At 42.6% G+C, this 22,581-nt stretch overlaps 1 protein-coding gene across 1 annotated transcript in view; it reads left to right on the top strand.

Moving 5' to 3' along the window:
- Positions 1 to 1,022: 1,022 nt before the first annotated feature.
- PRPH2 (peripherin 2) overlaps positions 1,023 to 22,581 on the top strand; it is a 45,370-nt gene continuing 23,811 nt past the window's right edge. The window contains exons 1-2 of the mRNA XM_077485712.1: positions 1,023 to 1,871; positions 19,545 to 19,791. Coding sequence (XP_077341838.1) covers positions 1,291 to 1,871; positions 19,545 to 19,791 — 828 coding nt within the window. The 5' untranslated portion in view covers positions 1,023 to 1,290. The remainder of the gene's footprint in view (positions 1,872 to 19,544; positions 19,792 to 22,581) is intronic.

Here is a 22,581-nt window from a genome sequence, read left to right as displayed (position 1 = left end):
ACAGTTCTTATATAGGTATCACCTGGTGGCACCGACCCCTTGTGACGTTATCGACCCAGCATGCATCACAAGGGGGCGGTGCCAACAGGTGACATGGCTAAACTGGTGAACCGGTGATGTTCGGCCCAAACTTTTGCTCAGCTCGAACAGTTCACCCATTTCTACTGCTGAGGGGGACAACAGGGGTGGTCGTGGGAAAGTCAGTGGGGTTTTAAAGCTTCTGTAGCGATCTGTACATGTCTACATTCTATACATGCAAGCAGTTTTATTATACTTTTTTTCTTTCTTTTTTTTTTTTTTTTTTTGGTCACAGAGATACTGAACACATTCTCTGATGACCAAGCAAGTTAAGAATATGTTTGTAAAACATTACTTTTGGGAAATTATATTATAATCATGATTTTACTAGAATTTTCCTTTAAACAATCATTGAACATTAAGTTTATTTAAAGTGTATGTAAAGGCAACATTTTTTTTTTATTAAGTTTTAAACAGAGTGGGGAAGGATAGGTCACTCTGTCAGTTTTTTTTAATGCTGTCTGTTTCCCCTGTGTTACCTTATTTGTCCTGGTGACCACTGTCACTGAAACAGAAAGTGATAGGAAATCCCAAATGTTACAGTTGCCACCAGAGCAAAAACTAGAGGAAAGTCCTCCAAAGGGGACACCCGTCACTGACAAATCTGTAAGATGGGATGTCTGTTCACTTTAGAGAAATTTGTATCTCGAAGACAAGAACTACGTGTAAAGGGAAATGTCCCTAGCGAGACACAGGCAGCAAAATATAACCTGATAGGGGTTTGATTCTGTTTTTACCATATCCAAAAAAATAAATGAATTGCCAGCTAATAAAAACTGGTATAAAGATATATCACTTTGTGAAAGGAGAAATTCAGTAGCCAGTAAAACGAGGATTATATCTGCTGATTATCAGAGCTGGCAGAGATTCTTGCAAATGGGATGAAGAGGATTAGAAGTATTTAGATGACGTCTTGCACTTGTAGGTTTAATCGTCTGAAACTTTCATGCTCCTTCTTCTTCGGTGGGACTGGGCCACCAGCAATAGGTGTAGCTGCCTTCAGCCAATTACCCTTTAATGACGGAGCTATTAATAACTCAGGAAAGAGTAGTTGTCGTGTCACCTCCGTCTTTAGGTTAGGATGGCAAACATGGAAGAACCACAAGTAATGAAGTCACTCGTGGAATGAGGGGAGACCCCAAACATCTTTCCTTCATTCTGTCAACCACCTTTTGAAATTCCCAAGATATCCACTCTCTGCCTGCTGCAAACATGGCACTGATGAAGATTAGATTTAACCAGAGGAAAAGAGTCAAGTTGGCTCAGGGGTTATGGCTAATGAATTGGTGCTGTGTATTAGCTGGCATAGCCCTTTTCACTATGGGAATATTCCTAAAAATCGAGCTCAGGAAGAGGAGCGAGGTGATGGATAATGTTGAAAGCCATTTTGTGCCCAATTCTCTCATACTTATTGGTGTGCTGGCTTGTTCCCTCAATGCGTTTGCTGGGAAAATCTGCTATGATTCCCTGGACCCTGCAAAATTTGCAAAGTGGAAGCCAATGCTGAAACCTTATCTGATTATCTGTCTGCTCTTCAATATCTTCACCTTCTTCATCGCTGTGATGTGTCTTGTGACCAGGGGGTCCTTGGAGAGTACTCTGGCACACGGATTAAAGAATGGCATGAGGTACTACAAGGACACGGACACCCCAGGCAGATGTTTCATGAAGAAGACCATCGACTTGCTCCAAATTGAATTCAAATGCTGTGGGAACAATGGCTTCCGGGATTGGTTTGAGATTCAGTGGATCAGTAACCGATACCTGGACTTCAGCTCTAAGGAAGTGAAAGAGTAAGTAGATTTTAGTTTTACTTGTATGCTATAAAAACACAAATAGTACCCTGACTGCTAAAGGTTTTCTAAGCCCTTGTACACATGGTCAGAGATTCCGACGGAATGTGTCCGATCGGACCGTATTGTCGGATAATCCGACTGTGTGTGGTCTCCATCGGACTGTTTCCGTCAGAATATCCGACGGACCAAGTTTTCCAACTTGTCTATAAAATTTTCTGACAACATGATCCGATCGGACATACTCCGATCATGTGTAGCCTACTCTGATGGACAAAGTGCCACGCATCCTCAGATCAAATTCCTAGACCAGAGCTATTGGCTACTAGCCTGAACGTAGTCCCGTCGTAACGAAATAACGTCATCATGTTATGTACAATCGGATTTTCCGACAACTTTGTCAGACCGTGTGTATGCAACAGTTTCGGACAAAATCCATTGGACAAAATAAAACTGATATGGTTGTCAGAATGTCCAACCGTGTGTACAAGGGCTTAGTCTCAAAACTTGACATCCAGATGCTTAGACACAACCAGAATAACTTATTAATATAATTGTTCTTTAAACAACTCCTTTTTAAAATAATTTTCTCCAATTCAGTAGTTGTTAAGTTCTATCCACTTGGAGAAAAAAAAAATGTAATGCAGATTGTTAACAAAAGTGAGAAAACTTGATATTTGTTCATCAAAAGGTCATACTGATTGATGGTATACAAGCCTAAATGATGACCTGTATCTGTCATGGGTGAAGCAAGATCACAGTGTTGTAAAAAAAAAAAAATGTAACAAATCAAATTCTCTCTCATTAACCCATTCCACCATTGCTAAGTAATCAGTAGTTGAAAAGCAGCAGCTTTGGCACCTTTCATTGAATTCACTGACTGAATAGGAAATTGAGTCATCGGCAGTGCTGTGAGTTTGGACCCTGTAGATCAGTCATTCCCAGCCAGGGATCTTTGGAACAATAGGTTTCCTCCAAAGGTTGCAAGGGGTTTCTTGAGATGTGGCTGATTGACCTCCCATCTGATGGTGCCTCTATAGTTCCAGGTCCAAAGCCACTTGGCAAAGAAAGGGGCATGAGGCTAATGATTTTTTTAGTTGTCTGTAAGGATGGCATCATTCCTATCGGCAACCAGTGTAGGTGGAATTTTTCCTATTGACCCCAATAAGCTAATTTTAGTAAGGGTTCTCTGAAACCTGAAAATTATTTTTGGAGTCCTCTGGGGTATAAAGGCTGAGAAAGTTTGCTGTAGATCCAAACTGTGCAGCCCTTTTCTTGCCTTTTTCTGGTCCTTGGGGCACTATTCCTCCCACTGATGCTTGGGCATTTTCTACTTCTACTGGGCACAGTCCAAGCCCCGCAAAGTCTGAAGGACAGTAAGCTGGTCCTTTGTTTAGAAAGTTTGGAGACCCCTACTCTGGATGATAATCCACAAATGCTGAATCCAGGGTGAAGCCATGTCCAAATTAAGCATAGCATTACATTTTTTTCCTCAACTACCTTTATGAAGGCTTCACCACATTCATAAATGTGAATGTCCTTGTATGGAGCCCAGACTTAAACCCCATTGAAAATGTATGGAATGACTTGAAGACTGCAGTCCACAAACAGTCACCATCAAATTTAACTGGACATAAGAAGTTCTGCAAAGGAGAGTGGGCAGATATTGCAAAGTCTAGATGTGCAAAGTTAGTAGACACATATCCCAACAGACTAAAGGCTGAAATTAAAGCAAAAGGTGGTCCAACAAATTACTGACATAGGAGGGTAATCATTTTTCCAACTCAGTGATTCTGTTTTTGAATTCTTTTTTTTTCTGACCTGTTGGTGTTATATCTTTTATTTGGGTGTTATACGTTGCCCTAGTCAATACAGCTGGATAACAAAAACAGTGTCTGTCTTCATTTGAGGCTGCAAAGCAACAAAATGTGATTATTTTAAAAGGGCGTGATTCTTTTCTATACCCACTGTATGATATTGTCGTTAATTCAACACCAAGAGTGTTTATTTCTTGGGCATGAACTTGAGAATTATGTGTGGCATTGAAATTAGTGCACAATTGGCACTCACAGGCAACTAATTTATAAAAACATCAGCACCATCATGTGGGTTGTTTATTAGGACACCATACATACTCTCAAGGTCCTTGCGCTTTGTTTTGTGTTTTACCTTTTGATTTCTTCTACCCTACAGCAGCAGGACTATTGGGGCTACTTTAGTCACTACTGGCCAATAAGGTTTAGCGCCTTGGTATATCGTTTGTGTTGTCTCTTATACATCTACATACTAATAAGGGATTGCCAAGACAATATTTGTGAAAGTCGGTTTAAGAAGTGCATTGTAAGCAGTGGACATGCTGCTGTGAGATATATATAGTCCGGAGCTGGGTGATTAGCTCATTATTATCCGTTGGTTAAGGGGTGGGATATGCTGGTTAATCTGGCAGTAAATACACACAATGCATTGTGCTGCGGAGGAGTTGCTATATGCTGAGAGAATAGATGGAAAGTATATTAACCCCTAAGGATTGCCACTGGCCATAAACGGCTCGATCTCACCCCAATCTGATCATATAAGATGCAGGAACAAGGACCGGGCCCTGCAGTGCTACACGTGGGATGGCAAAAATGTGCAGCTCCAAAAGTCAGAACAACTAGGATTTTCTAGCACGTTGGAAAATCTCAATGGGACCTTTTTTTCTCCTAATTAGAACATAAAGGTGTTAATTGAACATTCTACACTTCCATCCAAAGAGTGAGTCGTGTGAGCCAGGCTGGCGTTACAGGGGACAGAGGAATGCCTTCTTGCCTTTCAGTCTTGAGAGACATCTAGTCTTATATGGGTAGCTTTAGACTTGTGTATATGGACATTCAAGTCCTATCCAGTTCAACCATTGCATGCAGTTAGACTCAAAACTTGAATGTATATTACACGAGGACTGATCTTAGGGCTTAATAAAGGAAGTACACTATATTGTCAAAAGTATTGAGACACCTGCCTTTACACGCACATGAACTTTAATGGCATCCCAGTCTTAGTCCGTAGGGTTCAATATTGAGTTGACCCTCCCTTTGCAGCTATAACAGCTTCAACTCTTCTGGAATGGCTGTCCACAAGGTTTAGGAGTGTGTCTATGGGAATGTTTCACCATTCTTCCAGAAGCGCATTTGTGAGGTCAGGCACTGATGTTGGACGAGAAAGCATGTCTCACAGTCTCCACTCTAATTCATTCCAAAGATGTTCTATCGGGTTGAGGTCAGGGCGTGCAGGCCAGTCAAGTTCCTCCACCACAAACTTGCTCATCAATGTCTTTATGGACCTTCCTTTATGCACTGGTGCACAGTCATGTTGGAACAGGAAAGGGCCATCCCCAAACTGTTCCCACAAAGTTGGAAACATGAAATTGTCCAAAATTTCTTGGTATGCTGACACCTTAAGAGATCCATTCACTGGAACTAAGGGGCCAAGCCCAACCCCTGAAAAACAAGCCCACACCATAATCTCCCCCTCTACCAAATGATTTGGACCAGAGCACAAAGCAGGGTCCATAAAGACACGGACAAGCGAGTTTGGGGTGAAGGAACTGGATTGACCTCAACCCGATAGAACACCTTTGGGATAATTTAGAGCGGAGACTGCAAGCCAGGCCTTCTGGTCCAACATCAGTGCCTGACCTTACAAATTCGCTTCAAGAAGATTGGTCAAACATTCCAATAGACACACTCCTAAACCTTGTGCACAGCCTTTACAAAAGAGTTGAAGCTGTTACAGCTGCAATGGGAGGGCCAACGCAATATTAAACCCTATGGACTAAGACTGGGATGCCATTAAAGTTCATGTGCTTTATCCACAGGGGTGCCTATAAGAAATCCAAGTCTTGTGAACAGAACAGCTAGAGTAGACCTCTAACATACACTACTTTTGACAATATAGTGTATGTTAGAGGTCTACTCTAGCTGTTCTGTTCACAAGACTTGGATTTTATATAGGCACCTGTGTGTATAAAGCTTTAGGGCAGATTCACCCTTTTGCATTGCAGAAATATGCAGGTTTATGTGCTTTGTGTTGTATTGCCATTCATTCTAAATTGCATGCCAATTCACGTATACAGTAGAAAACAATTCACCTGTGCAGGAGTGCACTACAGCCCAGCACTGTAAGAAAATAGTTCAGGTGTGTTTTTTTTAAACATTGAGGTTTGTTGAGACCCCATTAATACATATCATATATCATATCATCCACCTATCATATTCCTCTACATTACATTTGCAAGAAACCCATCTAAAGGTTTTTGAATTTGTCTACATTCTCCACTGACACTACCAACTGTGGAAGGGAGTGCCACATCCTTATCGCTCCAACAATAAAGAAACCCTTATGCAGTTTAAAGAGGAGCGCCAGGCTCTTTCAGAAATAAGGAACAATAAAAGTCAGCAGCTACATATACTGTAGCTGATGACTTTTAATTTTAGGACACTTTTAATATTAGGACACTTATCCACAATTCCAGCAGTGTCTACTTCACTCTCGGTGCTCCCGCCGCCATCTTGACTGAGGGAAACCGGCAGTAAAGCCTTGTGGGAGAAGGGCTCTTACAGTTCACTACCGCAAACTGCTCAATTTGGCAGGACCTCGTTCCCTTTGTTATTCACTTGGGCACTTGCAGCTAAATGTAGAAGGATAACTGTATAGGGATGTGTGTGCAGAGGACATGGACTAACTGTAATTTAAAGTGTTAATAAAGGTTTGGCTTAAAACATATAAAGAATAACAAACATATTATACTTACCTGCTCTGTGTAATGATTTTGCATAGAGCAGCCTTGATTTGCCTCTTCTCAGGTCCCCCGCCGGTGATCCTGGCACCTCCTCCTTGACCAGTTCCCCCAATAGCAAGCCGCTTGCTATGGGGGCACTGGTGCGTGCTTGAGCATGAGCCTTGCTTTATGCATCCGCCCATAAGACACAAAGTGCCGTGGCTTGGCTTCGCCCCCACTCTCTCCTCATTGGCTCACTAGCTGTGATTGACAGCATTGGGAACCGATGGCTCCCGCTGCTGTCTCAGCCAATGAGGAGAGGGAGGCCTGGGACAGCTGAGGCCCTCGCGCACAACGCTGGATCGAGAGGGGGCTCAGGTGAGTAATAGGGGGGCTGTGGTGGGAACAGCACACAGAAGGTTTTTTACCTTCATGTATAGAATGTATGAAGTTAAAGAACCTTCAGCCTTTACAACCACTTTAAGAAACATGAAACCATCTCTTCTTTTTGTTTGTTGGTCTATACAGTTAGAACTGAACGATGGCCACTCAAAATTAAATCAGTATTTCCTTCTACTTACACTCCTAAGCAATCTCTACCTTGTTTTTTTTTAAAGCAGAGCTCCAGAGAGATAAAATAAAACAACCATTATTCACCACTAATTTACTGTTTTCCCCTTTTTTGTCTGCTATGATATCCTCACTTTGATGGCCAGCATCATTCAATCTACTTCCTGTAAGCCCAGGTCATCCTGGACCCACCTCAGCCTGTGACCGGACAATGAAATTAGGAGCACAATCAAGAGCTGATTTCATCACACTGATTTCTCTTTCTGTCTGCATGCTTCAACTCAGCACATGAACTGATTGGTTCCATGTACTGCTTCTCCCTCTTGCACTCCAGCCCTGCTGTACAGGGATTGAAAGAGGCTGACACCAGTCAAATTCAGGTTCTTACACAGTTTGCAATAAAAAACTAAAACAGTTCAGGCATCAGCTACTAACCCACTTAAAGTTATTATTATTAATATTATTAATATAATACAGGATTTATATAACACCAACAGTTTATGCAGCGCGTTACAATATAAATGAGAGACAATACAGTTAAAATACAATAAAATACAAGAGGGTTAAGAGGGACCTGCTCAGAAGAGCTTACAATCTAATAGAGTGTGACGAGTGGTGCAAAAGGTTGCAACTATAGGGGATGAGCTGACAGATGTGATAAAAGATTAGTTGGAGGTGTGCTAGGCTTCCCTAAAGAGATGAGTTTTCAGGTATAGCCTGAAGGCCACCAGAGTAGGAAATAGCCATACAGATTGAGGTAGAAAGTTCCAGAAGATTGGGAGAGGCTTTGAAAAAGTCATGGAGATGAGCACGGGAAGAAGAGACAAGGGAGCTAGAGAGCAGGAGGTTTTGAGAGGAGCAGAGAGGACAGTTTGGGTGATATTTGGAGACAAGATTGGTGCTGTAGCTCGGGGCAGAGTTGTGGATGGCTTTGTATGTTGTTAGTATTTTGAATTTCATTTGCTGGGTGATCAGAAGCCAGTGTAGGGATTGGCAGATTGGGGTGGTGAACACTGAATAGCTGGTAAGGTAGATGAGTCTGGCAGCAGCATTCATAATAGACTGAAGAGGGGATAGCCTACGGGGGTTTTAGTAAATATTCTATCACCAACTTTGCCATAATCTATAGACCCAGTACAACAAGCATCCAAGTCCTCTGATCCTTATAAAAAAAAAAATAGTCCTTCAATCCTCAGCCCTGGAATGTGGGTGGGTATTTCTAGCTGTTCTCATCTCGGCCAGCGGTCTCCAGAGTGATGCCAGCAGCAGGAAAGAAGAGATCTTCAGGTCAGTGTGAAGCAATACACCGGGTATAATAATATAGGGCTCCTTTCACACTGATGTGCTGCTGTTTACCCACACTGTGGCAGCAGTGCAGTGTACCTGCAGCTCTCCTGCAGGTTTTCTAGGTTTAGCCATAGACTTCTATTATATCCTGCTGTTTTACCATCCCAAACTTTACGTGTTAATGAGCCCTAAGGGTACCACTGCTGAATGCAACCAAGAGCTCATTCACAAGTGCTTCTCCTCTGAAAAGCGATCCAAGTGTGTGTTGATAGGTGGTGAGGGGGCAATGTGTTGCCGTCACACTACCTGATTTAAACCCATGATTGCTGTGCAATCCTCACATTTGCAACACAGTAGTACTGCAATTAGAGTTTTAAATTAGGTGTGAGGAGGCGACACTGTGCCTGGTGATCTTTGACTTCTCCTGTGTTGTTCAGGTAGATCTCCACCCCATTAAAGTCGCCTACCCCTGACTTAAAGTATAGCTAAAGGCAAAACTTTTTTTTAGTTTTGAATAAAGTGGAGAGGATTTATTATGCTTGTCAGTTATTATTGCTGTCTGTGCCCCCGTTACAGAGACTCTCTATTTGTCCTGTTTACATTTATAATTGAAAGTAAAAGAAACTCCCAAATTTTGGGTTGTCCCCGGAAAAGTAATAGAAGGGAAGTCTTCCAAAGGGGACACTAGTTCTGGTGACTTGGGGCCCCCCAGGAATTCCCTTAATTTACAGGGATTTCCTCTCCCTTCCTGTTTGGCTATGGGACAGGAAGTGAAGGGAAATCTCTGCAATGGGACACACATGGCCAAAAAAAATCTGACAGGGGTTATAACCCTCCCTTGCTTTATCCAGAAAGGAAAAATGTTGCCTATAGTTCTATTTTAACTGATATTTTCTTATGTCAAGAAATGCCCAACCTACATATCTTATCTTGGCACATTAATCTTACTTGGAGGCATGAAAAGGTTTCCAGGTTCGCTCACAGACTATGGAGTTGCTTTACTAAAGGCCAATAGATTGTGTACGTTGTAAAGTGCAGTTGCTCCAGAACTTAGTAAATGAGGTAAAGTTTCATTTGGCAAAGAATGCCCAATCACGTGCAAGAAAAAATAAAATAAAATTTTTGCTTCTGCTCATTTACTAAGCTCTGGAGCAACTGCTCCTGCAAAGTGCACAGTCTACTTGCCTTTAGTAAATGAACCCCTATATGTAGATTGCACTGCACCTCCTACTTCAGCAGTGTGGTACACGGTAAAGATAGAAATCAATGGGGTTGATTTACTTAAACTGGACAGTGCAAAATCTGGTGCTGTTCTGCATATAGAAACCAATCAGCTTCCAGGTTTTTTTTGTCAAAGCTTAATTGAACAAACTGAAGCTGGCTACCTTGCAGAGCTGCACCAGATTTTGCACTCTCTAGTTTTAGTAAATCAACCCCAATGTTATGTTCCATAGTTCAAGAATGTTTATCTCTATGCCGCCAATAACAGTGTGTGGTGGTGCTGAATTAGAATGGTATCCAGGGTCTGAGCTCATTATAGTGAGGTGCAGATGGCAGTTCAGTGTGAGACTTGTCGGATCAGATCCTTGGCTGCTCAACTCCTGTAGATACCAGTGTGGGCACAGGTTCTTCAGAAAAGTGTAATCGGTGTAATACGGTGCATGAAGAGTCATACAACTTGATGGATAAGATCCAATCTTTATTGGTAACCAGATAAAACACAAACAGCCAAAGCATTTCAACAGATGCAGATTAAAGCACTTCCTTTCTAAGGGCTGCAGGGCAAAAAAGAACAAACATATAGTGATCCATAGGAATATACAGTTAGCTCCATATATATTTGGACACAGGCACAATTTTCATACTTTTGGCTCAACTCATTGAGCTGACAATTTGCATTATATTGCGATTCTGCGACTACCATCCAAAGAGATACAGAGCAACAACCCCCATAACTGCATATTTTATTTCCACCATTTATAGTGATACACTGCATCCAGAAAGTATTCACAGTGCTTCACTTTTTCAACATTTTGCTATGTTACAGCCTTATTCCAAAATGGATTAAACTCATTATTTTCCTCAAAATTCTACAAACAATACCCGATAATGACAATGTGAAAGAAGTATTTTGAAATCTTTGCAAATTTATTAAAATAAAAAAAAAAATCACATGTACATAAGTATTTACAGCCTCTGCTGAATACTTTGTTGAAGCACCTTTGGCACCAATTACAGCCTCAAGTCTTTTGGAGTTTGATGCTACAAGCTTGGCACACCTATTTTTTGGCAGTTTCTTCCATTCTTCTTTGCAGGACCTCTCAAGCGCCATCAGGTTGGATGGGGAGCGTCGGCGCACAGCCATTTTCAGATCTCTCTAGAGATCTATCAATCGGGTACAAAACTGGGTTCTGGCTGGGCCACTGAAGGACATTCACAGAGTTGTCCCGGTGGCACTCCTTTGTTATTTTGGCTTGTGCTTAGGGCCGTTTTCCTGTTAGATTAATGAACCTCCGTCCCAGTCTGAGGTCCAGAATGCTCTGGAACAGGTTTTCATCAAGGATGTCTGTACATTGATGCATTCATCTTTGCCTCGATCCTGACTAGTCTCCCGGTTACTGCTGCTGAAAAACATCCCCCCAGCATGCTTTGCTGTAGGGATGGTATTGGCCAGGTGATGAGCAGTGCCTGGCTTCCTCCAGACATAATGCTTGCCATTCAGGCCAAAGCGTTCAATCTTATTTTATCAGACCAGAGAATTTTGTTTCTCATAGTCTGAGAGTCCTTCAGGTGCCTTTTGGCATACTCCAGGCAGGCTGTCATGTGTCTTTTACTGAGGAGTGGCTTTCTTCTGTCTACTCTACCATACAGGCCTGATTGGTGGAGTATTCCAGAGATGGTTGTTCTTCTGGAAGGTTCTCATCTCTCCACAGAGAAACACTGGAGCTCTGTTGGAATGACCATCCGGTTCTTGGTCACCTCCCTGACTAAGGCCCTTCTCCCCCGATCGCTCAGTTTAGCCGGGCTCTAGGAAGAGTCCTGGTGGTTCCAAACTTTGCTACTGTGCTCATTGGAACCTTCAATGATGCAGAAAATTTTTCTGTACCCTTCCCCAAGATCTGTGCTTCAATACAATCCTGTCTTGGAGGTCTACAGACAATTCCTTGGACTTCTTGGCTTGGTCTCTGACATGCACTGTTAACTGTGGGACCTTATAAAGACAGGTGTGTGCCTTTCCAAATCCTGTCCAATCAACTGAATTTACTGGGTTGGTGCCCTGGAACCTGTAAGTTATGTGGTGTTTGAGCTGCTCACATGTGCGAGGAAATGCAGGTACCATCAACATTTTTAGTGCCTGTAACCAGTTCTAAGCTGAAAAACCAATCCACCACACATCTCTATTTTAAAGGGGCAGCAGAGCCTGCCCTTGAGTGCCATTGCACTTACTGCTGCCATTACCCTGCACATAACATCTGCTCCAACAACATACTTTTCTTGGAGCTGTGCTGGGAGCTGTACCGAGAGCCTGATGACATAACAGCTGGGGAGGGGGAACAGCAGCCAACAGCTGTGAGGAAGAATTCTACTTTGCCTACATTGAGATGAGGTAGTATAAAAGCTTTCCTTGGTCTCTTCGTGGCTGGTCAGACAGCAACACTGTAACTTTGTAGCAAGTTATAAGGTTAGAAGATGCCGCAAAGGTTTATCTGTGTCAGACAACTACTGAAACTTGTTAAATGGCTTGTAAATGTTTTCTGAGTATGAAGCTCTTCAGAGAACTATTAACAGGATAAGATTTGACACCAAGTAGGGGTGGCCACCACCCATCCGCGACCTAGATGGGGCTGGATGACTGACCGACACTGCACGCAGAGGGGGGGGGATGGGTAGTTCGGGTGAGCTGACCGGCTGACAGGGTGAGGGTATGCCTCTGGCCAAAATCACTGATCCAGGGGGGTTGCCCCCCCAAAAAAAACACCAGCTGCCACTGACACCAAGCACACCTATATTGCCTATAGGTGAAAGATTCATCATGGACGTGTCATATTTGGTGCCTAACTAATCAGAATTTCATTCTGCTAAATAATATGCTGTTTTTTTGGATTGTGAAAGCTTGCCATCTGGAAATATGGGTATACCCAAAATAATTGACATAGAGGGTGTATCCGCTGGGCATAATAAAATACTTAATCTGTGAGGTTTCGGTTCATCATCGGAACAATTAAAAATTCCTGAAAGTCATGTTAAGAGGACCAGCGACTCTTGCAACATCAGATTAGACATAATCGTCAAGTGATCTGAACTCTGCACTGTACGGAGGCAGGCTCCATTGAAAGTGATTGTAAAGTCTCCTTTTTTTTTTTTTAGGTAAAAATAACAAGCATGTCATACTTACCTTCTATATGCAGTGGTTTTGCACAGAGCAGCCCAGACCCTCCTCTTCTGTGGTGCCTCTTTCCGCTCTTCTGGCCCCTCCCTTCTGTTGAGTGCCCCCATAGCAAGCTGCTTGCTATGGGGCACCCGAGCTGAGCCACAGCTCCCTGTGTCCATTCTGACATGGAGCCGTGGCCCAGCCCTCTCCCTTTCTCTTCTCATTGGCTGACTGACTGACACCAGTGGGAGCCAATGGCGCCACAATGCTGTCTCAGCCAATATGGAGGAGAGTCCCAGCAACATCGCTGGATAGAGATAGGGCTCAGATAAATATTAGGGGGGCTGAGGGGGGTGCTACAGTCATAAATTTTTGTATTTTAATGCATAGAATGCATTAACCTCCCTGGCGGTAATCCCGAGTCTGGCTCGGGTAGGGATTTTAGTATCATAAGCGGTAACCCCGAGCCAGGATCGGGATCGCATCGCTGGATACAGGGAGAAGTTACTTACCTTGTCCCCTGGATCCAGCGATGTCCTCTGCGCTGTGTGATCGAGCTGTCCTCCGCTCGATTCACACAGTGCCCGAGTGCCGCCGAGCTCCGTTCCCTGCGACGTTATGGCGCACGGGAGCGGAGATGGGCGCAAAATTCAAAAAAGTAAAAACACACAAAACACACACAGTACTGTTATCTTACAGATTACAGTACTGTATAAAAAAAAATGACACACCTCCTTTGTCCCTAGTGGTCTGTGCAGTGCCCTGCATGCATTTTTATATTATAAATACTGTTTTTTCTGCCTGGAATTTGGAGATTGTCCATAGCAACCAAAAAGTGTCCCTTTATGTCAAAAGTGATTTTAGACCAACTAGAAAACAGCGATAATAAATTATAATCACTTGCAGAATTGAGCGATATCGATTTGTGGGGAAATTCGTCATCAAACACTAAATCTAATGACAGCGACAATTCTGCAAATGAGCAAATTTCAGTGTTTATGGATTTGATTACATTATTGAATAATTTTTATTATTATTTATTATATTATAAACTTTATCATACCCGGGATGTCTGCTAGACTCTGGTTTGAACAGATTTAAGAGAGTTATTCCTAAGAATTACAGGACTACAATCTAAAACGCCAAATTTCCATGCAAAATAATTGTACCGCTTTCAGCACCTAAAACCAGAACTAATCATACCGCCAGGGAGGTTAAGACCTTCTGCCTTTACAACCACTTTAAAGATCAACTTGACTCCTCCCCTTCCTTACCTGATTTACTGGGTACTCACCTGCCCAGTAAATCCAGCCTCATCCTGTAGCAATTCGGGTGTGATGGCCCGTGTCACACGCCATCATTTTGGTTCTCTTGAGTTAGCTGCCTCTACCGAGTTCAGGCAGCCTAGTAGATCTGTGAATTGGCTCCTGCGGCCTACTGGAATATGTGACAAGGTTATCCCACTGGGCTGCTGGAACATGACAACCCATTCTGGCGGTGGAGGTGGGACTGCCTAGAAAAATACAAAAGAATAAAAATACCTCTCCAAAAAAACACTCTTATAATTGTGGAGGTGTGCACAGCCATGGCCTTCAAAGCAAATTTCAGAGTAACGCTCCACTTTGAAGTATAACTAAAGGCAATTTTTTTTTCAATTTTGGATAGAGTGGAGAGGGATTGGAAAGCCTATCAGTTTTTATTGCTTTTTATGTCAATGTTAGAGAGATTCAACCTCTCTATTAGTCCTGTGTACCATTATCATTGAAAGTGTAAGTAAAAGAAAATCCAACATTTTGGGTTGTCCCCACAACAGTAATAGAGGGGAAATCTTCCAATGGGGACACTAGTTCTGGTGACCTGGGCGTCCCCAAGGAATTCCCTTAATTTGCAGGGATTTTTCTCTCACTTCCTGTTTGGCTATGGGAGAGGTGGAGGGAAATATTCTGTGTAATCGTGCAGGAGTGAGATAAATTCTGTGTAGAATTTTAAATTGTACAAGTCTATCCCTAATTAAAATGTGTCTGCTTTGTAATATATTTTCTATAAATATTTCTCACAGTTGAATCTCAGAATACTCTGCCTTAAAATTAAGAACTCTGCCTCAATGAAGAAGCTACCATAGTGTAAATGCTGTTACATTCCCCTCTGGATGTGGCAGCGAGTGACACTGATATTTTTTTATTGGTTGCAACAGAATGCCAACAGCGGATTAAACACTTGGTGGTGGCTGCCATATGTGTGTGTAAAGGGTTAACTGCTTCGTTGACCTGTGATGGTCACTCTCAGCCTGCTGGTTCTTGGATTGTTGTCCTACAGCCTGGAAAACCTCAGCACAGGGTAAGGCTGAGAGAATATCACATTATGTATAAAAGATTTTTATTTACTCCAATTTCATTTACCGTGAACATGACTTTTCAGCAAGAGAGTCAAGTGTCACATATAAGCAATGGTGTATTTAGGTTTTACGCTGCCCTTGGCCTGATTAAACTCGTGCACCCCCCAGTTTAAACATGGCCCACCCCTTCCTGTCAATGCCACACCCCTTCCTATTTAAGACCCGCCTTGTCATTTGTAAACCACACTTCCTCTTTAGACTCCACCAACTCAGTTGCTGGTGTGATTGGACCCTAAGCTCCTGTGCTGAGAGGCTTTCACTTGCTTCAAGTATGTTTTCCACACCTATGCAAGTCTATTGGAATGCAAAACCTGCATGAAACACAGGTAAAAGCAGGTCAGAAGGAGGTCAAGTGCATCTGTCAACAAATTCTGAATGATCACTGAAACATCTCAAACTGATGTCAGAACAAATGCCAGTGCTAAGTGATTACAAAGGCACTTCAAGTGGTGGAAGTGCTCATATTCACCTGCTAAAATACCCCTAAATGACATCACATTGGGCCAGCAGATAGGGTTGGGCTTAATCCATATTTGTGGATTAATGGACATACAATGCTGATCTGACCACGCAGGTACCACTCTTGGCTATCGGTGCCACTTATCCCAGTAGGGACACCGGGGATGGGGGCCTGCCCAACTAATGTTCAATTTGATGGTGGCCATGTGACATTCACAAACACATTTAACAGTCAAAGAATTAAGACTCAATCAGGCCAAAAATTACCCCAAGATATGTCAACACACAGATTGAAAGATCTTTAACCCTTGCATGTTTAATTACAATACATTTGTAAGACAAATCAGCAGGTTGCAAAAACCATGAGCAAATAAATATACGTTCCAGCATTACTTCTCATCCAGAAGACTACAAATGCCCGATAATTTCATTAAACCAACTCTGGCGCTCTCAAGATTTAACCCCATCAATTCCAAAACAACAGGTAAGATTTATTAGCGTTCAAAGAATGACAAGGAAATAACCCTGTAATCACTTGATATAGCTTATCAAAGTTATCAAGCAGGAAGGAAACCATCTAAATGCCCTCTTCAGAGTTCTCAGTGAGAACGCAAAGAAAAAAACCCTCTGCTGCCAGATCTGGGGGCTTCCCTCCTCTCTTCTCCATGCTATTGACACAGAGAGCCCTGGGAGGAAGTTACATTACATAGTGTAACTTCCTTCCAAGGATACCGTGGAGGAGGGTAGGTGGAGCATTAGGCTGCTAAGACCTGCTGCCAGTACCACACTTACTATTATTGCCAGAATGCCAGTATTATTAAGTGTAGCCGCCGATCTGTCCAAACATCAGGTCATATTATCATACCACAGCAGTGCGGTCACTTTATGGGGAAGCCAGACTGATTTGTCTTCTGGACCCTGCCCCAGAAGGCTGGCATTACACTAAAAGTGCATGACAAGCTTTTTGGCTGCCATCCTGCAAAGTGCCACCCTAAGTCTGGACCTTGTTGGCCTAGGCCAAGATAAAGCGCTGCATATAAGGGCAATTTACTCTATAACAGCTTCAGGTATCAGGCAGCACAAGGACCAATCAGGGCCCAGTCACACTACTGAGCTTCTATAGTGTGCATTGATGTGCTGTAGTGTCATTCATTGTGAATGGCTTCCCAAATGCATCAATGTGTGGTAACGCACAAACATGTTTTCTGGTGCACTAGCAAAGCATGCTGTAGGAGCAATTTATGGTCCATTGTGTTGCATCAAAAAAGGGCAGCCCTTGTATGAATGGGTCCTCAGTTGTCCAGCAGTGCTTATGTGCAACAAGAAGCATGCTGTTAGGAGTGCTGTAAGGAGTAGAGATCAGAGCGACAGAGAGGTGAGCTTATCAGTCTGTTACTTTTCTTACACTCTCCAGTCTCAGGTTGGGGGAAGGACAAACCTGTTAGTGTTAATTAAAGTTATTGTAAGCTCAAATAAAAATAAAAAGAACACATTCATAGGCGTGTGCCGGATGTGCCTGGGCACATCCTAACCACCCTGTGCGATGCAGATTCCCTCTGCTGACTGTGGGCTTGTTTACAACAACCACTGCACTGCAATACAGCAGCTGGTGTGCGGTGCAATGAGGTCGCGTTTAGCACAGTGATGATGCACTGAGCTCAGCGCATCGCTCTTTTTCCCTTGTTTTTTTTTTGAAAGAATTTTTCTGAGATGTTACACAGACATCTCATATAGTTTAATTGCCAGCTGTGCGGTGCGAGGCAGTGGATTGCCTTGCATTGTGCTACTCTGAATAAAAGTACTGCTTGCAGTGTTTTTTCTCAGGGCACTGTGTCTGTACACCACCGCAATGCAGTGGCGTGAACACCACACATGAGAAGTGACGCCATCCCGCACATTGGCACCGCTGCAGGGAAATGCACTTTACAATGTGAGTGGGCATTGCTTTATGGGATTTTAACCCCTTCAATACCTGCCCATTGTCACAGATGGGATCTTCCATCCTGGGTGGGCTTCATACGATGTCCTCGCCTTCCTGGCGGTATAGGAGGTGCGCATGCATGCCACTGTGTCACCGAGGAGCTCATGCACATGCCTGGCGGCTGTGATGTCACTGCTCATGACAGAGAACAAACGTTGATCTGTATGTGTAAACACAGAGCGACGTCCTGTCAGGGGACAGGAGACAGCTCGTGTGTTCCTAGTATATAGGAACACCGATTGGTCTCCTCCCCTAGTCAGTTCCATGCCCCCCACAGTTAGAATCACTCCCTAAGTAACACATTTAACTCCTTGATCGCCCCCCTAGTGTTAACTCCTTCTCTGTCAGTGACACTTATACAGTAATCAGTGCATATTTATAGCACTGATCGCTGTATAAATGTGAATAGTCCCAAAATATTGTCAAAAGTGTCCGATCTGTCCGCCGCTCACAGTCATGATAAAAAAAAAATCGCAAATAACTATCATTACTAGGGGGAAAAAAATGCCATAAATCAATAACCTATTTTGTAGGCGCTATCATTTTTGCACAAATCAATCAATATACGCTTATTTCAATTTTTTTTACGTAAAATATGTAGAAGAATACATATCAGCCTAAACTGAGGAAATAATGTGTTTTTTATTGCAAAACTTGTCATTTTATTTTTTGTCTTGTATAGCAAAAAAGAAAAAAAAACGCAGAGGTGATCAAATACCACCAAAATAAAGCTCTATTTGTGGTGAAAAAAATTATAAAAAGTGTGGGTACAATTTTGCATGACCGAGCAATTGTCATTCAAAATGTTACAGCGCTGAAAGATGAAAATTGACTTGGGCAGTAAGGGGGTGAAAAGTTTTAATCATAAGATACAAGGGTTTTACACTATAGTGGCCTTTCTTGTGCTTTCCATGGAACTCTCTATGTGAGCTGGTATATTTTGGATACATCCCGGTTTAAAGTATAATTACAGGCTAAACTTTTTTTCTAGTTTTGGATAGAGTGGAGAGGGATTAGAACGCTTGTCAGTTTTTATTGCGGTCTGTGCCCCTGTTAAGCAGAATAACCCTTTCTGTTTGTCCTGTTTACCGTTATCATTGAAAGTGAAAGTATAAAAAAATCCCAAATTTTGTATTCTCCCCAGAATAGTAATAGAGGGAAAAGCTTCCAATGGGGAAACTAGTTCTGCTGATTTGGGGGTCCCCAAGGAATTCCCCTAATTTGTAGGGATTCCCTCTCACTTCCTGTTTGGCTATGGGACAGGAAGTGAAGGGAAATCTCAAGAATGGGACACAGATGGTGAAAAAAATCTTCTGAGTTATAACTCTCCCGTACGCTATCCAAAATGAAAACAAAGACAAATCTGCATATACAGTAGTTCTACGTTAAGAGTGGAAGTGACCCTGGAAGGTTTGATCCACTGGGGAGACATAAGCACTCAATGACCTACCATACAAACGGGTGGTCATGGTAATCAGGTGAGTTCTCTGATATGGTGGTGGAGAATCATGGAAGATAAGCACAGGAGACAATAGAAAATGGAATGATATTACTGGAGGATATCTTCACAGCACAGAGCAGTTATATTCTCTGCATGGACACTTTATTAATGCATGGACACTTTAATATATTTGATGTTGTATTATATTTATTGGTTTACGAATATAAAGCACATTTTAGCGCTGTATACTTAGTAATTAATATTTTTTGGCACTAAGTTTGGATGTTTGCATACAGCAGCTGGTGCGTGTTTTATAGATCCTAGCGCTAGTGAATAGTGGTTATATTGCACAATATTTAGGCATGCCTCTGACTTCTGGCTAATCATTTAACCTTCACATTTTTCAATGCAGCCGGATTAAAAGTAATGTGGATGGAAAATACTTGATTGATGGAGTCCCTTTCAGCTGCTGCAACCCCAACTCTCCCAGGCCGTGCATCCAGCTTCAGATGACCAATAACTCTGCCCACTACAGTTATGACCACCAGATGGAGGAGCTCAACTTGTGGACCCGGGGCTGCAGGGAAGCTCTTCTCACTTACTACACCAGCATGATAAGTTCAATGGGGGCCCTTGTGCTCCTTGCCTGGATCATGGAGGTAATAATAATAGCAAACAAGGAGATTCTGTTTTTGAGTGCTATTTTTCCTTTCCTTGTTCTTTGCAGGATATTCCTTTAAGTAAAGATTTGATCTTGGTCTGAAATTATGAGAATTCGCTTTTTTATGCTCCTCATGTACTGGAGAATGCAATACATTAACATTATTCTTCGGAAAAAGAAAGCCGCAACCCAACAATTTGGCATAGGGGCAGGGAGATTGGTTGCAAGAAAACCTTTGGAAGCTTTGTAGAAAAGGTTGGTACTGTCGTGCAGGAGTGTTGCTAGACCCTGGTACCCAGAGCATGTGCTTGGGTCTTCTACAGAGTGCTTCAGGACTCCTTTAAAGTGGTTGTAAACCCTTACAACACACTTTGACCTACAGGTAAGCCTAGATTAAGGCTTACCTGTAGGTCCAAGAAATATCTCCTAAACCTATACGTTTTAGGAGATATTTGCCTGAAAACAGGCACCGCTGTCTAGGGCACATGCGCCATAGACAGCGGCGCGCAGGCGCACTGAGCGCGGCATCGTCAACGGCGAAAATGCCGCGCGTGTCGGCTCCCGTGCGCATGCGTGGGAGTGACGTCATGCTATCAACTTTATATTTTAAAGAGGAAGTAAACCCTAATGGGTTTACTTCCTCTTTCATTCCCTGAAAAGGCAAAGCATAATGGAGTACTATGCATCGCATAGTAGTCCATTATGTGTCACTTACCTGACACAGGAGCCAGCGAAGTCCCCGCTGTCTCCTGTAGTTCGGCGCATCCATCTTCTCGTTGGGGTCTCGCAGCTTCGCCGAATGACAGCGGCGGAGCTGCAAGACCCCACCGAGAAGATGGATGCGCCGAACTACAGGGGACAGCGGTGACTTCGCTGGCTCCTATGTCAGGTAAGTGACACAAAATGGACTACGATGCATAGTAGTCCATTATGCTTTGCCTTTGCAGGGAATGAAAGAGGAAGTAAACCCATCAGGGTTTACTTCCTCTTTAAAATATAAAGTTGATAACATTCTATCCAATATACAGTAGACACAGAGCTGAGACAAGGGGTGGGTAGAAGAGGCGGCTACCCTGTGCACAGCATGTATTGTAGGGATGCGGATCTCACAAGTTCCTTCTACTATAAGGCTTAAAGAAGTAGTGACAACAGCATCACTACTTCTGTCAGCCCAGCTCTGAAAGTGGCAGGGAGAAGAGGAGAGAGCCGGGAGGAGGTGCGGGCTGTGTTCTTTATCCCCCTCCTCCTCATAAGCTCGCACAAAATGAAGGGGGGGGGGCAAGTTGGCAATTTTGCCCTGGGCACTAAATGGTCTTGTCCCAGTGACACTGAGTGGACACACAGTATAATTTCATCTCATCTATTAATTATTTTGTAATAATGATGTAACATTACAGTTTTTAGACCAATTCATTTTTGTTGAGATAAAATAAAGTGGTTATGATGGAACTCTACCAGCCCCTAAATATTATAACCTGTGTGCCCGGAGGTGCTCCATGTCTAATAGCACCCTAAAAAGGAGGTGGAGATTTTGCAATCTCGACCCCTTCCCTCCACTTCTTTGAATCTCATGTAACCAGTATTTTGGCCCCATTCAGGAGTAGTGTTGACTTGAAATCATCAGATCTTCAGACCTGAAAGATTGAGTCACCAGTGACCCAAACAAGTCAGACTGGACGGCCAAGTACTGTACACTTGTGGGTGTGTTTTTTCATTATCTTTGATTAAAAATGATCTTCTTTATTAGTATTATTTATATAAAACAGTGCAGACAAACACCATTGGAACTAATCACTACAAAATGTGGTCACCATCAAGTCATGTGAGCTTGTCACTAATATTTTCTAAGACACACACCTTTTAAGGTTCAGTCCACACTAAATCAACTTGAAAACTGACTTCTATTAAATCTTGGGGACTACGGTGTGAAGCTGCCTGCACAGCCCACTTCTAATACAACGTGGTACCATACTTCCTATTAGATTTTTATTTACTTTATTATGGAGAATGGGGTAGAAGAGGTAAAGATTCATAGGACAGGGATCTACAAATCACAGCATTATTCCAAAAAGATAACTGAAGCTAGAGGGTTAACTTCATGGACATCAGACACTAAAACTGCATTTTTAGAACGCAACCTATTGAATTCTACGGTTGGTCCCTATATATGCAAGAAAAAAAAAGTGTTTTGGTTCAGTGCCTAGGATATAAGTGAATTGTGTTGTAAAAGTTGATGTTCTAAACCAGAGATATGCAATTAGCGGACCTCCAGCTGTTGCAAAACTACAAGTCCCATCATGCCTCTGCCTCTGGGTGTTATGCTTGTGGCTGGCAGAGTCTTGCTATGCCTCATGGGACTTGTAGTTCTGCAACAGCTGGAGGTCCGCTAATTGCATTTAACTGTTCTAAACAACTGCTCCAAGAAAAATCACAGTCGCAGTTATAATGTGTACCGGTGTGAACACCACTTAGATATTATTCAGTAATCAACCCCACTAGTTGAACACCATTCCATGTGATAAACAAATGTAGATACCATATAAAGTGCTTAGCATTGCATAAAAAAATGTGAATAAAGTATTTTTTTTTTTTACAAAAAATTACAAAACAATATAAAAGTCCCATTCACTTTGCCCACAGTGCATGTGCAGGTGCTCTATAGAAATATTTCACTTTGGTGCTTGATCTGACTAGTGCATGTAGTGCCCCATATGAGTTTGCATTCACCAGATATGTGTGACCAACTATTACTATTATGGTCAATCGCACTTGTGGGACATGTCCCCTT

The sequence above is a fragment of the Lithobates pipiens genome, unplaced genomic scaffold, assembly GCF_037356315.1.
Source record: "Lithobates pipiens isolate NorthernLeopardFrog02 unplaced genomic scaffold, aLitPip1_a1.2 Scaffold_18, whole genome shotgun sequence".
NCBI lineage: Eukaryota > Metazoa > Chordata > Amphibia > Anura > Ranidae > Lithobates > Lithobates pipiens.
The sequence above is the reverse complement of the archived record's forward strand: the minus strand, read 5'-3'. Positions and strand labels throughout refer to the sequence as shown.